The sequence below is a fragment of the Danio aesculapii genome, chromosome 12 (assembly GCF_903798145.1).
Source record: "Danio aesculapii chromosome 12, fDanAes4.1, whole genome shotgun sequence".
Classification (NCBI taxonomy): domain Eukaryota; kingdom Metazoa; phylum Chordata; class Actinopteri; order Cypriniformes; family Danionidae; genus Danio; species Danio aesculapii.
The window spans coordinates 31,839,208-31,856,576 of NC_079446.1; the positions used below are offsets into that span (position 1 = coordinate 31,839,208).

The 17,369-nt window shown below is 31.4% G+C and overlaps 1 protein-coding gene across 5 annotated transcripts in view; it reads left to right on the forward strand.

Moving 5' to 3' along the window:
• afap1l2 (actin filament associated protein 1-like 2) overlaps window positions 1–17,369 on the forward strand; it is a 77,979-nt gene that overhangs the window by 20,838 nt on the left and 39,772 nt on the right. For all 5 annotated transcript variants that reach the window (XM_056468914.1, XM_056468915.1, XM_056468917.1 and 2 more), the window contains exon 2: window positions 14,276–14,404. In XM_056468914.1, the coding sequence (XP_056324889.1) occupies window positions 14,276–14,404 (129 nt within the window). The remainder of the gene's footprint in view (window positions 1–14,275; window positions 14,405–17,369) is intronic.

Genomic DNA, 17,369 nt, shown 5'->3' on the forward strand with positions numbered 1-17,369 from the left:
GCTGTAGTGTTAGTAAGCCAGGTGTGGTCTTTGTCTCTATGCTTCCTTCAGTCAAAATACATCTTTCAAAAATACAAGCTTCTCACAAAGGCTGTATTGATTTAATTAAAAATGCAGTAAAAATGTATAATATTATTACAACTTAAAATAGTTTTTATATTGAATGTAGCTGAAACTTTATTTATTCTTGTTGTTTAAAGGTGGATTTTTCTGGCATCATTAAGTCATGAAGTGTTCATTGTCACATTATCCTTCAGAATCATTCTAATATGATGCACTGATCAAAAAACATTTTTATTATTATCAGTGTTAATATTTTTGTAGAAACTGTGATACAGTACTAGGGTTGGGTATCTTTGGGGTTATTTCGATACCGGTGCTAAATAGATACTTTTAAAACAGTACTGGTGCCAACATGGTGCAGGAACCAATACTTTTGAGACAAAAACTTTGGTGGATGACTCTAGATGACTCTTTATTTGACAAAATATATATATATATATATATATATATATATATATATATATATATATATATATATATATATATATATATATATATATATATATATATATATATATATATATTTTAATCCTTTTAACTGAAGAATATAATTAAAGTTTAAAGTATACATCAATTCATATTTTATATATATTTGAATTGAATTGCATTAATATATATATATATATATATATATATATATATATATATATATATATATATATATATATATATATATATACATATATATATATATATACACACACACACACACACACAGTTGAAGTCAGAATTATTAGCCCCCCAATATCTATTTTGATCATTTGTGTTTGTTAGTATGAATTTAAGATTTGCATTATACAATTAACATTACATTAGCTTACTACTAACCTGTGGAAAGGCTGTCATCAAAATCAGGCAACACTTTTTTCCTAGGGTTGGGGCTTGTGACTACGTTTACATGGACATCAGTAATCTAATTATTTGCCTTAATCTGAATAAGACAATAATATGATTAAGGTGTTTACATAAGTTGCTTTTTGAATGTTATATTTTTAATATATGTTATATTGTTAATTTGATGAACGTGATCGTACGTGTAGATGAATCTGAAGGGAGTCGCTTACCGGATGCGATGTACTGCGCGTGTTGCCTACATGTGTGCGTTCCCTAAAGCAACAAGAACAAACAACTGATGGCGCTGACAATTTCCATATTTCTCAAAGTTTTTTAGAGTTAAATGTTTAGAGATGGTGTGACACAACGCACACCTATGTGTGCCTTTGATGTACCCCTTGATGCTTCTTATGTCCTTGTTGCAGCACAAGTGGCACCAAAATTAGGCACCGAAATTCATATGCTGATTTAATCAGATTCATACCGGTTACATATTATAGGCACTGGGTTTCGGTACCATATACAGTACCATTTAAAGTTGCCATTAAAATGTAGCCTATTTACTTTTTTCCATCAAGGACACACTTAATTGTCTAGTAACATTTTACTTGAAGGGGTGTTCATAAGACCCATGACATTATAATGACAAATTCAATTTGTACAACTGTAGTTGAAGTTATAAATGTTAATATTAATGACACTGAAATTAGACTTATTACACCATTACAATAGCATCACGACAATCATGTTTATTACAGATTTTTGACAAGTTAATAAAGAAATCTCAAACAGTGTCATATTTGCATTTACACTGACAACTGAGTGAAAGACACTTAAATGACAGTTGTCTTAAGCATGAAAAAAATCTCATTCATAGTTATGACATGTCTTTTATAATGATCATAAGTGTTTCCTGACCGTCTCATGAACATGCCCTTAAAATAAAGTGTTACCTATGGTAAAACTGTGAAAGTGAAGACATTTGTAATGTAGAAATGAATGCTGCTTAAAATAAAAATAGATCAGTTGTCAAAAAACTATGAAGTAGGAAAATCATTGTTAATGACAGCAAATTGTCATATTAGAATGATTTCTGAAGAATTATGACACTGACTGAATAAACGATGCTGGAAATTCAGCTTTAAAACCACAGAAATAAAATGTTTTAGCATTCAAAACAGAATAAAAACAGTTTTACATTTAAAAAAAAACTTTTTTTTTTTACTGTGGTTTTTAATCAAACAAGAGCAGCCTTAGTGAGCAGAAAAGGCTCCTTCTAAAAATCATACTGATTCCAATCCTTTGACCGGAAGTGTTTTGTATTGTAACGTTCTGCCCTTCTTGTTTATTTGCGTGCTAGTCTGTCTACCGTGTCACTTTCAGAGCCAGGTTTCATTACTCTGAGGAAGTGTAAGCAGTTGTAGCTCTTTCAGGGACACATCATGCTCGCTCTCACCGTTTGCGATGTTTATTGGGATCAGGGCCAAACTGTAACCAGCGGAAACTCAGGCCCTTGTTGGACTGAAGTCAGCTGACTCCACATTCCCATGGTCCTTCCAGAGAAGGGCATCGAAGTCAATCTCTGAAAACACATGGCAGAGAAAATGTTTGGACAACAGCTCAGCTGAGCATCATGGGAAGAGAACTGATGACAGTTTTAAAGGGACAGTTCACCACAAAATTACAATTCTGCCATTATTTACTCAACTTCATGTCATGCTTGAATTTATCCCTTTATTACATGGAGAATCAAAGAGGATATTTTTAAATGTTTATGTCCTTAGTGAAATTTTCTTTCTTTCTTTCTTTCTTTCTTTCTTTCTTTCTTTCTTTCTTTCTTTCTTTCTTTCTTTCTTTCTTTCTTTCTTTCTTTCTTTCTTTCTTTCTTTTCTTTCTTTCTTTCTTTCTTTCTGATCTTTTGTTTGATAAATTTGTCTGTGGTAATGCAAACAACGTACATTTTGCCAAAATGTCTTTTTTAATTATCAATAAAAAAATTTTGTTGTTACTTTTGAATTTCCTTTTCAATTTATTTTATTTTATTTCACTTTCGCTTTGTTAATGAAAACATCTACATGAGAAATTAGTACACTACCTGACAAAAGTGTTGTCGTCGATCCCAGTTGTAAGAGCAATAAATAACTTGACTTCTAGTTGATCATTTGGAAAAGTGGCAGAAGGTAGATTTTTCCAATAATTCATCTGTTGAACTGCATCCCAATCATAACAAATACTGCAGAAGACCTATTGGAACCAGCATGGACACAAGATTCTCACAGAAATGAGTCAAGTTTGGTGAAAGAAAAATCATGATTTGGGGTTACATTCAGTATGGGGGCGTGCGAGAGATCTGCAGAGTTGATGGCAACATCAACAGTTGGAGATATTAAGACATTGTGTAATTACATTACAAACCACAGGAGAGGGCAAATTCTTCAGCAGGATGGTGCTTCTTCTCATACTTCACCCTCCACAACAAAGTTCCTTAAAAAAAAGATGGTCAAGGTGCTCCAGGATTGGCCAGCCCAGTCACCAGACACGAACATTATTGAGCATGTCTGGGGAAAGATGAAGGAGGAGACATTGAAGATGAATTCTAATAATCTTGATGAACTCTGGGAGTCCTGCAAGAACGCTTTCTTTGCCATTCCAGATGACTTTATTAATAAGTTATTTAAGTCATTGTAGAGATGTATGGATGCAGTCCTCCAAGCTCATGGGAGTCATACACAATATTAATTCTTTTTCCACAGCACAATGACTTTATATTCTATACTGTACATTATTTCTGTTAAGTGACAAGACTTTTGTCTAAGCAAAGTCAGACCTTACTACCCTCATTAAATAAAAATCAAGGCATGATCATATTTTATTCTGGTAAAATAAGCGTAATCTAGAGGCCTTTACCTTACATATAAGTCACTTCTGATACTAATTGATCAACTTGAAGTCAAGTTATTATTTGTTGTTCTTAAAACTTGGATAGGCGACAAGACTTTTGTCTTTTTGTCAACATGTGCTTAGCTTTGAGTACATGGAATGTACTTTTTTTGTCAGTTAAAGTAACATAAATAAATAACAAATTGGTTGTCACAATGGCATTACCATGGGGAAAACAAATCTTCTATGATCAGACATTCAATTTGAAAGTTAATATAAATTTGAAAAGAAAACTGTTCTGTGTGGGTGAGAAACCAAAACAATTCTTGTAAAGTTGATGTTGATGCTAACTACAGCCACAACCTGTTTCAGTTTATTGTTAGAACCACATTTTACTCCTACGAATAGTCACAAGCATGCTAGGCATATATTACAACTCATTTTTGACAAAAAAATGTGCATATATTGAATAAATTGTGTGCATTCTGAACACTGAACAAACGTGCAAGCTTGTTGTGTCCATTGAGCTTGTCTATTTGTTTGTTTGACGTCTTTGTCAGGGGATTTCATCTTTCATACAGAAGGAGTTATTTATGCGCTGAATAGATGTTATCTGCATTTGAGGAGGCGGCCAAGAATGCTTTATTAAATACTGCCTTCTTAAGCTCTGACTTCCTATTGTTTTCAATGCTTAATGTCTTGAAGCATGTTGTACTCTCAGTCAGAGATTTTGTTTAATATTCAATTCAAGTTTATTTGTAATAATTTCACAATAATTATTGCATTGCAATCAAAAACAGACGAGTTAAGGAGTTGCGTATAGGGTGGACATTATATATTAACATGGTTATCCTGCAGTTGCATGGTGCACAGTTTAGTACTGTTGATCATATGGTGGTAGCAATGCATAGGACGTCTAAAAATTGATTTCCTTCTACAACTAGATGATAGCTTTATATCGGGCTTGTTGACAAGTCAGTAGCTTTATTTACATCAAGTATTTATTTGAATATAATTTTCCTATGTTAATTTAGGCAACATAAAGTTTGACACAGAGCTGTATTTTGACATGAATAGTAATTTTTAGACTACGTGCACTAATACTTATTCAGCAGTGAAAAATAAACCACACTGAACTGAACTAAAATGAACCTCAACTCTGAAAACTGGACTGACAGACACAGTTTCAATCTTCTAGAACTTCTATTTTAAGCTGCTTTGACATAATCTACATTGTTAAAGTGCTATAGAAATTAAGATGAGATGAATTGAATAGATTTTCCACTAGATACAAAGAAAAATATTTCTAAAAAACTATTACTTTTTCTCCACAATTTCAAGTTAATTTGTGAAGCAAACAGGGGCAGACTTAACTAATAAGTGAGGTAAGCAGCCGCTTAGGGCCCGGGGAATTAGGGGCCCCGACCAATGCCAAGAAGCCTGTATTAATCATATAGCTCTTTTAAACATTTTCTATCATATGTTGTAAAATCTGTCTACAACCGTTGAGATTTTAACATTATTACTTCTTTTCAAATACCAACTATGCACTAGTTTAAAGTTCCAAGCTTGTACACTAAGGCTAACGCACATGCACACTGGTTTAACTATGGCTGACGCTATTAACGAAGGGCTGTTCACATGTTGCGCATAAAAACATCTAAACTTCTCAGAATGCTGTGAGCGCACCGCGAGTCACGTGACAAGAACTGACCGATCTGCTTCATATTTTTATGGAATATTTGGATGGCACATTTCTTCTCTGGCCAAAAAAGGAAAAAAATACAGAATGAAAATACCAAACATTTTTGTAATATGGTTGAGCAAAAGTGTCTTTCAGACAGAGGTTCAGCAGCCTTTGACTACATTTGTTCTCTTTAAAAGGGAAATACTAACATTTAAAGGATAAATACTTTTAATAGATTTACATTACACAAATACTATTTATTTATTTATTTATTTATTTTTCAGTCATTTATTTTGAGTGTAAAATTATTACTTATGTTTTTATTATTATTTTGTGCTGTATTATTTGGTTACTGAGCAGCAATAAAAAACACTTTAAAATATAAGGAGTTTCCATACCATTTTCAAAACTAGTAGTGTTTTAAAATCAATGAATGCATAATAACCATGAAACCATGATTATTCCTCAGACTATAATCGTACAACCAAAATCTATAACTATTGCATTCCTAACTGCCACTCTGCCAGCAATTAGAGTAGAGCTGAGGTAGAGGTAGGTAGAGTGCAAGAGTGAGAATTTTGAGAATATTTGGGGAAAAAAGTAGAAATAAGACAAACAACGAAACGCAGCTGTCCCTCCGCAATCCTGCTTTATGGTCGAAACACCTTTCAGGTGATGAGCGCTGCTTGTTAAGAGACTGTTCAAATAAAATAACATTTCCCAGTGAAAATAAGTGGCCGTCGATTCACAAACAGCCATTATTTAATTCATATATGAAAAATGATGACATTTGACTGATTGTGAATTAAATTTGTCTAAATGTTTTTCATTAATAGTGAAATCTAATCATAAAAAATGACTATTTAACTGTTGTTCGTTTCTGAATTTATTGCGTTTAATTTTACATTAAGATGATAAAGGTTTTTTAAATATTAAAATATATGAAATATATTTTAAATACATTTTTAACATGCAGTTTATATGCAGAAAACAAAAAACAAATCTACAGAGAAAAAAATATCTATAGAGAAAGAGAATGTTTTGACTTTCAATATACACTCTCAGAAAAAAGGTACATGGTGGTGCAAACAATGTTCCTTAAGGAGAAATTTTGTAAAAATGGTACCATATATAGTACAGAAAAGACCTCTTATGATACTGTTTTGTACCTTTTATGGTACAATTGAAATGAAGGTACACAATTGTTCTCATAAAATGGTACACAAGTGTTGGTCAACTTATTACAATATCTATGAAAATAAATATGACTGTAAAGGCAAAGTGATTTTATAAATAATTTCCATATTAAAACATGAATCATCATTTAAAAGCATATGTTTAAAGAAACTCATAAACATTAATTATTAAGTTTTAGAACACAAAACAACTGGTAAAACAAAACTATAGGTATTGTAAACTAAACATTTAAGGCATTTTTAATAAACATTTGGTCAGCATTTTCATCGTTGAAATTCGCACCTTTTGGCGTTTGCTTCCCACTACGCATGTGAGCTGGCAAAAGTCCTGCATCTGCAAAGTGTTCATGCCGACATTTTAGTATTGTAAAACTAATCAAACATTGTACAAATCTTGTTAAAATACTTTTGCATAATTCTATTTCTAATTTAATATCAAGTAAATTACATAAACTTTTAAGAGATTACAAAGGTACTGTGTGAAAATTGGAGAAAAAAGTTTTTATATTGCACTTGGGAGAATGAATTTTTGTGAAGTGTTGTGAAATGTTTAGCAAAAAATAGATCTTTAGATTTATGTTAAAGTATTTTTTCTTTTTTATTGTAAATAGAAAAGGTGCATTTACACAAAAAGAAACTTTTTTAAAATATATTGTTTAATCTGATCTAATACACAGTAAATAATTGGAAAGAGGAAATATTGACTCCTTAATGTGAACTTTTCAATTTTATTTATTTATTTATTTTTTTTTTTTTAAGAATTTCTTTTATTAATTTATCATTGTTATGTTTTTTCTTTCAGAGGATATGTTTGTTTATAATTCATACATTTAATTTATTTTATTTTGTGGGGATAGTGGGAAAATAAGAAAAATAAGACAAACTGTAAATTTTCCTATGTTGTATTGTATACAATGATGTATTGTCTTGTTAAACACCAATAAAAAAAATAAAAATAAAATAAAAAATATTGTTTAAAAATGTATTTGATGTTTTATATTTACTGAAAATAAATTGACCCATTTTGGATAAAGCAAAATACCTTTAAATAGTTCGTAAAGGAACACATTTGACACTGTTAAGGTACAAAGTGTCTTGTCACTGTAGTGGTACCTTCATGGATCAGATTTGTACCTTTGAGGAAGGTACTATCTGCAGGTTTTAAAAACCAAAGGTACATTTTGGTTTCCCAAGGTACAAATCATGTCCTTAAAGGTACAAGCTGCAGTGGTACAAATGTGTTTCTTTGCCTTAAGGTACAATTCTGTTCCATAAAAAGGTACTGCCCCAGTGACAAGGGTTTGTACCTTCTTTGGTACAACATAGTACAATTTTTTTTCTGAAAGTGTAGGGCCCCATACCTAAACCTGCTTAGGGCCCCCAAATCATTAAGTCCACCCCTGGAAGCAAACACATATTTTTTCTGTGTTCTGCTTGTAAGCATTTCTGGCCAAATAAATTATAAATATGTCATTATATTTACATAAGTATATGTACATACTGAGAAATTTGCATGTGTGTGAATGCTAAATAAATCAGTTTTTTTTACTTAGGGAAGGCATTAAAAATAATTTTTAAAAATCTGCTTAATGTTTAGTAAATAGAAAATAATAGATTTTTTATTTGTTTGTTTTAATAAAAACAACTGTAACATTATGTAAACAAACTGGAAATGAGATTTGCAAAATGTATTATTGATGAGAACTTATGTTAGTCAAAAAATCTATCAGTAAAAACATTATATATATATATATATATATATATATATATATATATATATATATATATATATATATATATATATATATATATATATATTTATTTATTTATATTATTAAACATATAAATATAAACAATAACATATTTATTATCATATTTTGTTGAATATATAAATATACATAATATTAAATTTAAATATTCATATTATTATATTGTATTAGTATTAATAATAATATGAATATGTATATTAATATTATTATTACATTATATTATAATAATAATAATAATAATAATAATAATAATAATAATAATAATAATAATAATAATAATAATAATAATAATAATCATATTCATATTTATATGATTATGTGTTGGTGTGAGTTTCCTCCGGGTGCTCTGGTTTCCCCCACAGTCCAAACACATGCGCTGTAGCTCAATTGGATTAACTAAATTGGCTGTAGTGTGTGTGTGTGTGTGTGTGTGTGTGTGTGTGTGTGTGCGCGTGTGAGTGTGAATGGGTGTTTTCCAGTACTGGGTTGCAGCTGGAAGGGCATACGCTGTGTAAAACATGTGCTAGATAAGTTGGCGGTTCATTCCGCTGTGGCCCTGATTAATAAAGGGAAGGAAGCCGAAGGAAAATGAATGAATGAATAATATAATTAAATATTAATGTGCTTGTAGTGAAATTTATTTTTGCTAATATTCCATACAATCTCTAACTAATGTGTGTAATATCATTTAATCAACTTGATTAAAGTTTTAAATCCATCAGACCTTTAAAAATCTAGTTTCACTGCTTGAGATTTCTAGTCAACTTTACACAATTTAATGTTTGTTTGTTTAATTGTGCATGTTAGACAAAAATGATTATCTACCTTAGTTACTGCAATGAGTAATCCAGTGCAGACTTGAGTTATTTGATGACATCCGCTCTACTCTTTCCAGAGTCTGAAGGGCATATTGTCTGCTTCTAGAGAAAGTCAGATATTGCCTGTTATTGCATCACTGGACTGAACTGGGCCTCTCCCCCCTAAAGGCAGAGCAATAACACTAGATTTCCACAGCAAGAGGAAAGCGAACAGCAGCGTAAAGCTACAAGAGAAACATCAACATGGGTTGAGACATTTTATAGGTCATTGCACTAGTTTAGAAACTCCACAAGTTATTATTTAACCAGTAAGATACGAGAAGCTGCAGTGTAAACATAGTCACAGCTAAAGGGTTTTTATACAGGAAAGCATCTGCAGCTTTATATGTTGTTATATTTCTGGTTCAGCAAAAGCATTGAGTGCAGTGTTGCTTTTATTAAAGTGGTAACTAAATCATCAGTGATGTGGATAAAAAGCCGACAAGAAAATGAATGAATGAATGAATGAATGACAATGTATTGAAAGTATACATTTTATTATTAGTAGTACGGCAACAACAATAATAATCATTATTATTATTTATATTCAAATTTATATATATTAAAAAAAGAAATTATTCATACCCCAGGCAAATGCAAAGTATTGGACTGTTTTTCAAGGTATACCGCGGTTTTGGAAAAGGTTTTAAAACTGCCAAAATTTTCTGCTATACCTAAACCTAAAAGGTATGTGTAAGATTTGTTATTTTTTTATTTATTTATTTTTTTTAAATATAGTATCTCTAGCAGAAAAGATATTCAAAGATGCTGTTTTAAATTGTAAAGAAATCTGTGTTTTTAAAACTAATAAAAATAGCAGAAGTCAATGACTCAATTGAATTATTTAGCCTGACATGTTTACTGTTCCTAAATATTTTAAATGTTTCTCAAAATAAAATGTATCATGTTCAAAGGGGAAAAAACATTTTGTTTTATACCCAGACATTTAAAAAGACTATATTTTAATCACAATTCCGTAAAACCGTAATGTTTTTATGCGATTATCATACCGTCAGAATCATATATCAGCTGATGCCTAATGCAAAGTTGGAGAAAGATTTGCATTACAATATTGAGGTATCCCCAAAATGTATTTAGTTGCATTACTTACTTTTTATAGTATTTAATATGTTACTTTTGGCTTGATCTCTTTCAGAACAGGTTTTTTCCCACCTTTTTTTTAATAGAGGAGCTCTGCAGTTAACAACACACTGTATGACTAACACCTTTATTTACTTCAAAAAAATTAGTTTACTCATTAAAAAAAATATTTAGAATAATTTTATTTTGCTCAACTTTTACTGACCCTATGCTGTATATACAGAATGATGAAAGTTTACACTTTTTGTCTAATTAGTAAGTAAAATTAAACGGTTTGTCTAATTATTTAGTGAAATCTCTGTCCATTAAAACAATCAGCTTGTCCTTTTCCTCAATTCGTTCAAAATAAGGAGAATATTTCCAGCACAGAAATCTACAGCTTGTACAAATTGTACAAATGTACAAGTAAATTTTTTTAAAGCTAATTAATTAAACTTAAAAGGAACTCACATTACAGTTTTAAAAAGTAACTTAGGCATCATTACTTATTTTTTTAAATAGTGCATTTAATTTTAGAAAAGAAAAGATTGGTTGCTGTCGCCTCAGCAGAAAATTAGCTTGCTCTTCAACATTTAAATACCTCAGTGTCATTTGCGCTAACAATATGCATGTTACATTTATGTTTGCAGAAGCAATGTGTAATATTCTCGCACATCATGTTTATAAATATAATGGCAATATACACTCACCAGCCACTTTATTAAGTACACCTTACTAGTACCGGGTTGGACCTCCTTTTGCCTTCAGAACTGCCTTAATCCCTTGTAGCAAATAGTCAACAAGGTACTGGAAATATTATAATTAAATATAATTATATAAATATAAATATAAATTAGTCTTTGGCCTATATTGACATAATATCATCACACAGTTGCTGCAGATTAGTCAGCTGCACATCCATGATGCGAATTTCCCATTCCACCACATCACAAATGTGCTCTATTGGATTGAGATCTGGTGACTGTGGAGGCCATTTAAGTAAAGTGAACAACAAGTGAACAAGGCAAGATGGATCCATGCTTTCATGTTGTTCTATCCGAATGTCGCAGCAGAAATCAAGACTCATCAGACCAGGCAATGTTTTTTTTTTCAATCTTCTATTGTCCAATTTTGGTGAGAATGTGCGAATTGTAGCCTCAAATCTTTGATGTCAAGACCAAAAATATCAACATTGCCATATACATATTCATTACCATACTAAATCTCTCAAAGAGTTGTTATGACAAATATACATTTTTATTATTATTATTATTATAAATAAACATGTACAGTAAAGCTTATTTGAGACTGGGACTTGCAAACTGACTAAACTCTCATCATTGCATTACATAAACTTAATCTTTGATCCCTTTGAAATTTTAAGTATGATAACCAAATATTTAACTGAGCAAGAGAGTGACGGTTAGTAAGTAAACCACCAACCAGCACTCACTCATATGTCATCTACACAACAAAATCAAGACAAACAACATATTTCAGTGTATTAAACGGCATGCAGTGTGGCTAAAAGCAGCTTAATAGTTTATTTGCCCAAAATTAGATGTAAACAGCAAAATGATTACCTACTCTTTCTGTTTCATTTCTGTTTTTGATTCTTGTTGTGTCCAATGCGGTCTGTTTTGCTGTAAGGCAGAACAGAGTATGGCCTATATAGTCAGTTGTGGGACGTCCGGTTTGCTGCTGACCCCTGGAAAGTGTGTGGGTTGAGGGACAAAGCCTCCTCATTCACCCGTCTCTCCAAAAGCCATGACGAATGCTTGACCTCCACCTGCAGACACACAGAGCACCAGATAACATCAATAGCAATTAGCAAAACATTCAGAGTGTTTTAAATAATGAGGAAATAGTTGGCTTTGTTATGAAAACCCGATATTTAATATACGTAATGTATATGACTGAGTGGTTTTAAAGGGCTTTATTTAGCCTTTAAGCTTTGAGTGCTGTGGCGCTAAATTCTAAAAATAAAATGGATTAAATATTCCAAATAAGACACATACTATAATGTTATGTATATTGTGTATAATTTTATATGGTTAGTATAGTGATAATATTGATACAGTCATTTACAGTTTTTCTCAGTCGCTTTGGTATATTTCTCAGATCATAATTGAATTTTTGCTAAAAAGTAAGTTCATTTCTAAAAACAATGCATACAAATAGCTAACCATGGATTACCTGCAAAAGCAGTCTCTTGCTCAAAATCCTAAATTCAACTCTCGGAACGAAATTTCTGTGTCAATAAATGTGTCAGTGCCATCAGAATTAAAACTCATTGTGTATGGATAAGACTGTAATAGACTGTAAAGATAACAGTGTTCTGATATAAAATATATACATATATAGTGCATTTAGTGATTGCTTAAGGCCATTTCAGACTTCATAAATCCATCATCCAATTTAAAAAATCTCTGGGTCATTGCGTGTGATGATTTTAGACATCTTCTTGGACACTTTGAATGCATCCAAATGGTTTGCTGCATTTATATAGCGCCCAAGTCTTGAGGTAGTTCAGTATGATGCAATTTAGTTTCAATGTAGGATTTGATTGGACAGGAATCACTTGACTTATTGTTCTACTTAAGCAATCCCATAGACAAGAAAAAATCAAGTAGTGACTGCAGGTTGAAGGAAGATAATGGAGTAAACGTACTGATACAGCACTAAAAATGTACTCAAAAGAAAGTAAAAGTACACAAAGCTACTTGTTAAATGGCAATTTCTGAGAAAAACTACTCAATAACAGTAGTTTGAGTATTTATAATTTGTTACTTTACACCACTGCTCAGGTCAGCTGACCTGCTCCTCCTGGGTGTGCTCAAGACCAGTCAAAAGCTCAGAGGGGATCAGGCTTTTGCTGTGGCCGCACCTAAAATGAGGAATGGGCTGTCTCTGCATATTAGACAAGCCTCTTCCATTACTGATTTTAAATCTCTTCTTAAAACTCACTTGTTCAATTTGGCTGTTTGATGTTGACATTTTATGTTTGTTTATTTATTTGTATATTAAAGTATGTGTTAGGCTTTGTTTTACTCTTTATTGTTAGCACTTTGGTAAACTGTGTTGTTTAAAAGTGCATTATAAATAAAATTGAAAACTGAAATTGAAACTCAATATATAAAACTGAACTGAACTAAACTGAACTTAAACTCTAAAAACTGGACTGACACAGTTTCAATTTACTTAAACTTTAATGTTAAGCTGCTTTGACACAATCTACATTGTAAAAGCGCTATAGAAATAAACATGAATTTAATTGAATATATACAGTTGAAGTCAGAATTATTAGCCCCCCTTTGAATTTTTTTTTCTTTTTTAAATATTTCCCAAATGATGTTTAACAGAGGAAGGAATTTTTAACAGTACTGTATGTCTGATAATATTTTTTCTTCTGGAGAATGTCTTATTTGGTTTATTTCGGCTAAAATAAAAGCAGTTTTAAATTTTTTATGAACCATTTTAAGGTAAAAATTATTAGCCCCTTTAAGCTATATTTTTTTTTTTGATAGTCTACAGAACAAACCATCGATATATAATAACGTGCCTAATCACCCTAACCTGCCTAGTTAACCTAATTTACCTAGTTAAGCCTTTAAATGTCACTTTAAGCTGTATAGAAGAGTCTTGAAAAATATCTAGTCAAATATTATTTACTGTCATCATGGCTCAGATAAAATAAATCAGTTATTAGAAATGAGTTATTAAAACTATTATGTTTAGAAATGTGTTGAAAAAAAATCTTTTTTCCGTTAAACAGAAATTGAGGAAAAAAATAAACAGGGGGGCTAATAATTCTGACTTCAACTGTATTCTTAGTACAGGAGATCTTGAACACTGCTATGATGCTTTTCTTTATAACTCATGCTAACTCTGTTATATGTGTGTGTTTAGTGCTGGAGCAGCTGTTGGAGCAGCTGCAGAAGTTTCTGAAGATCCTGGATGTAGAGAAGCTGAGTGGAAATGCCAAAGTACAGAAGGGCCTTCTGATGGAGCTGCTGCAGTCCTACAAGTCTTCCAATGGTACATTAATAACAACACACTGTCTAAACTAATCATCTCACCATACAGCAGCCCATCTCTGCAGATCACTGGTGGTCCATGAAGGACTTTAAAAGGATAATTCACGTCAAACATTTCCTAACCATTTATTCACGCTCGAGTGGTTTTATGAATTTCTTTTATGAGCACAGAACAGGATATTATGAGGAATGTTTTTAAAAAAAAGCAGCCAGTGTCATCCATAGTAGGAATAAATAAATACTATGGAAGTAAATGGCGGCTGATTTCCAACATTCTTCACTATACTGTACCTGTTTTGTGTTCAAAAGAAAAAGGAAACTGGTTTTGAAACTATTTTGTATCAAGTGGAGTAAACCAAGGTTATTTTAGTAAATAAAAACTAAGAATAAAAGTACAGTACTAATGAAAATAAATATAATTTTATTTCATTAATTTAAATAGAATCAATCACAATAAACGAAAAGCTAAAACTAAATGAAACTGGAAAAACTTAACTAAATTTAAAGAATAATAAGAAAAAATAATCATCAAAATTAATAAGGTTGAAAATCTGACCTGTGGCTGTTAAGAGAAACACTTAGATACACTTCTACAGACAATCAAGACAGCAGTGAAGAGCATAAACATGCAAAAACATATCTTATATAAACAAAACATGTGTTCTAACTTTTGTGCATTTGCCAAAAATATGTCAACTAGGTGCTTTATTTCTACTTTTATACATTTAAGTTGCATTTGCATGATTTTGTATTCAGTGTTTGTGCAAACAATTATTGTGTTTTTATTACTAAGAGTTTTGCACAAGAGTTAATGTAAGCTGTGCAAACACTAAACTTTGCTGTGGTCGAATACACCATCTACAATGGCAACAGGGCTGCACACGGAAGTAAGATGCACAAATTAGTATTTTTTGGTCATTATTACGAATTTTTACAACTAACAAACATGTTTTAATACATTCCGCATACATAACCGCGTTCGTGTTTCACCGTCATGCTAAAAAAAAACGATAAGTTTTGCTATTTACAATCCCTAATAATAACTCCTGTATAGCAGTCCCACAACATACTTTCACATCTGACACTCGGTGACACTCAAATACTCTGTGAGAAAAGTCTAGTGGCTGGAAATGACCTTTTTCTGGTATATTGTTAATGTTGTTGTTTTTTTTGTGTGTGTTTACATCAGTGTTAAAAATTTTTAGCATAATTTTCGTGACAAACAAGTTTCTACCGACAAAAACTTGACGAAAACGAAATAAAAATTAAGTGATGATGACGACAACTATAATAAAATTATACTGACATTTTCGTTGACTGATAAAAACGAGACGAGAATGTGATTGAAGGACGTTTTTGGGAAAATACCCAATCAGATTTAATCTTGCTGTGTAATGCATAATGCGCGCACCCACCCACACACACACACACACACATTTAAAAAGTAACTGATCCACAGTAGACGCGGGACGCGATTACATCATCATCCATAGGGGCGTCTGTCTGTTTGATTAAACTCTGTATAATGAGATGGCAACAGCTGAGAGAAAAAAAGATTCACGTTTGATGTCAAGACAAAAAGTCTGTATACCGTATGGGGAGGAAAAAGCTGATAAAAACAACTAATCTAAAGCGGAGTCGGATTCTAACGAAACTGCCTAGAAGTGAGGCGCACTTTTATTTTTTACATACATTTTTGTGTTAGAATTCCTTTTTGTGAGTTAACTGAGCCAAGGGACTGAGTGCACATTTTACAAGATAACACATTAACATTTGCCAGTCATATGTCATTACTCTACTTATTTACTCTATAAAGCTGAGCACCATGTACTGTAACAATCTACAACAGTAAAGCTTGCTATAGACTGGCATTGCAAAGTGGAGTTAAACTATTTTAAGGCCTTTTAAAGATTTAATTGCATGAAACTGTTCAACAGACTGGTTAAAAAGCCCAGTTGTTTATCACATTAAAATAAAGGGTTTGCTAAATAATTCTCCTAATAAATAATTCTTCTAATAAAGTCCTGCATTTTCAGAAGTCTACTGTTCTTGCCGACACATCATTTTACAATTTACTTATGATATAAATAAACAATGCATATCTAATTTTTGGTCTTCAATGAAAAATCTATCATATTTTAATGAGACCGTTTTATTTAATTTTAAGATAAATAAATGTATCAAATATTTAATTAAATTGCACTTAAATTATATCAAATATATTTTAGTCAACTAAATATAGAGTAGATTTAGTCGACTAAAACCTTATGAAATTTAGTCGACTAAAACTAGACAAAAACTAAAACTATCCAGAAGACTAAAATATGACAGAAATTAAAACAGAATTTTAGTCAAAAGACTAAAAATAAAAATAAATCACAATTTGCTGTCAAAATGAACACTGGTTTACATAGATGAATATGGCCACCGTGTAAATGCAGAGTACAGTTACAAGCTTATTGCCACATTATATCATTATAATAACATGATATATGCCTTCAGTGATTTCCTGAAGATAAACACCCACAAATAATGCAACTGGAATAACTGCAGCTGTCGCGATCGTCGATCTCATATGAAGCAAAGAGATCGCGATGACATACGATGACGTTTCAAGGGCCAAGGGGAAGGGGTATAAAAATAGAATTGGGATTGGGCCTTAATTGTTTTATGTTCAATCCACTGAAATTTACTGTAAGTTGACTTGAACTTGTGACAACATGAAGGAATTGTGTGGAACCCAGCATTTTTTACAGTAGAATAAAAGGAATAATTCAGTGCGAGTGCACTAATATTTATACTATTTATACTATAAAATGTTGTAGAATAGTGCACAAGTATGCGATTTGAGACACACTTATTATTATTTAGAGATACCTTAATTAGTGTTATTTGTAAAAACTGTTTTATTAAAGTTTTTGAACAATGAATAATAAGTTTATCTATGTTGCAAACTGCACCCGCAA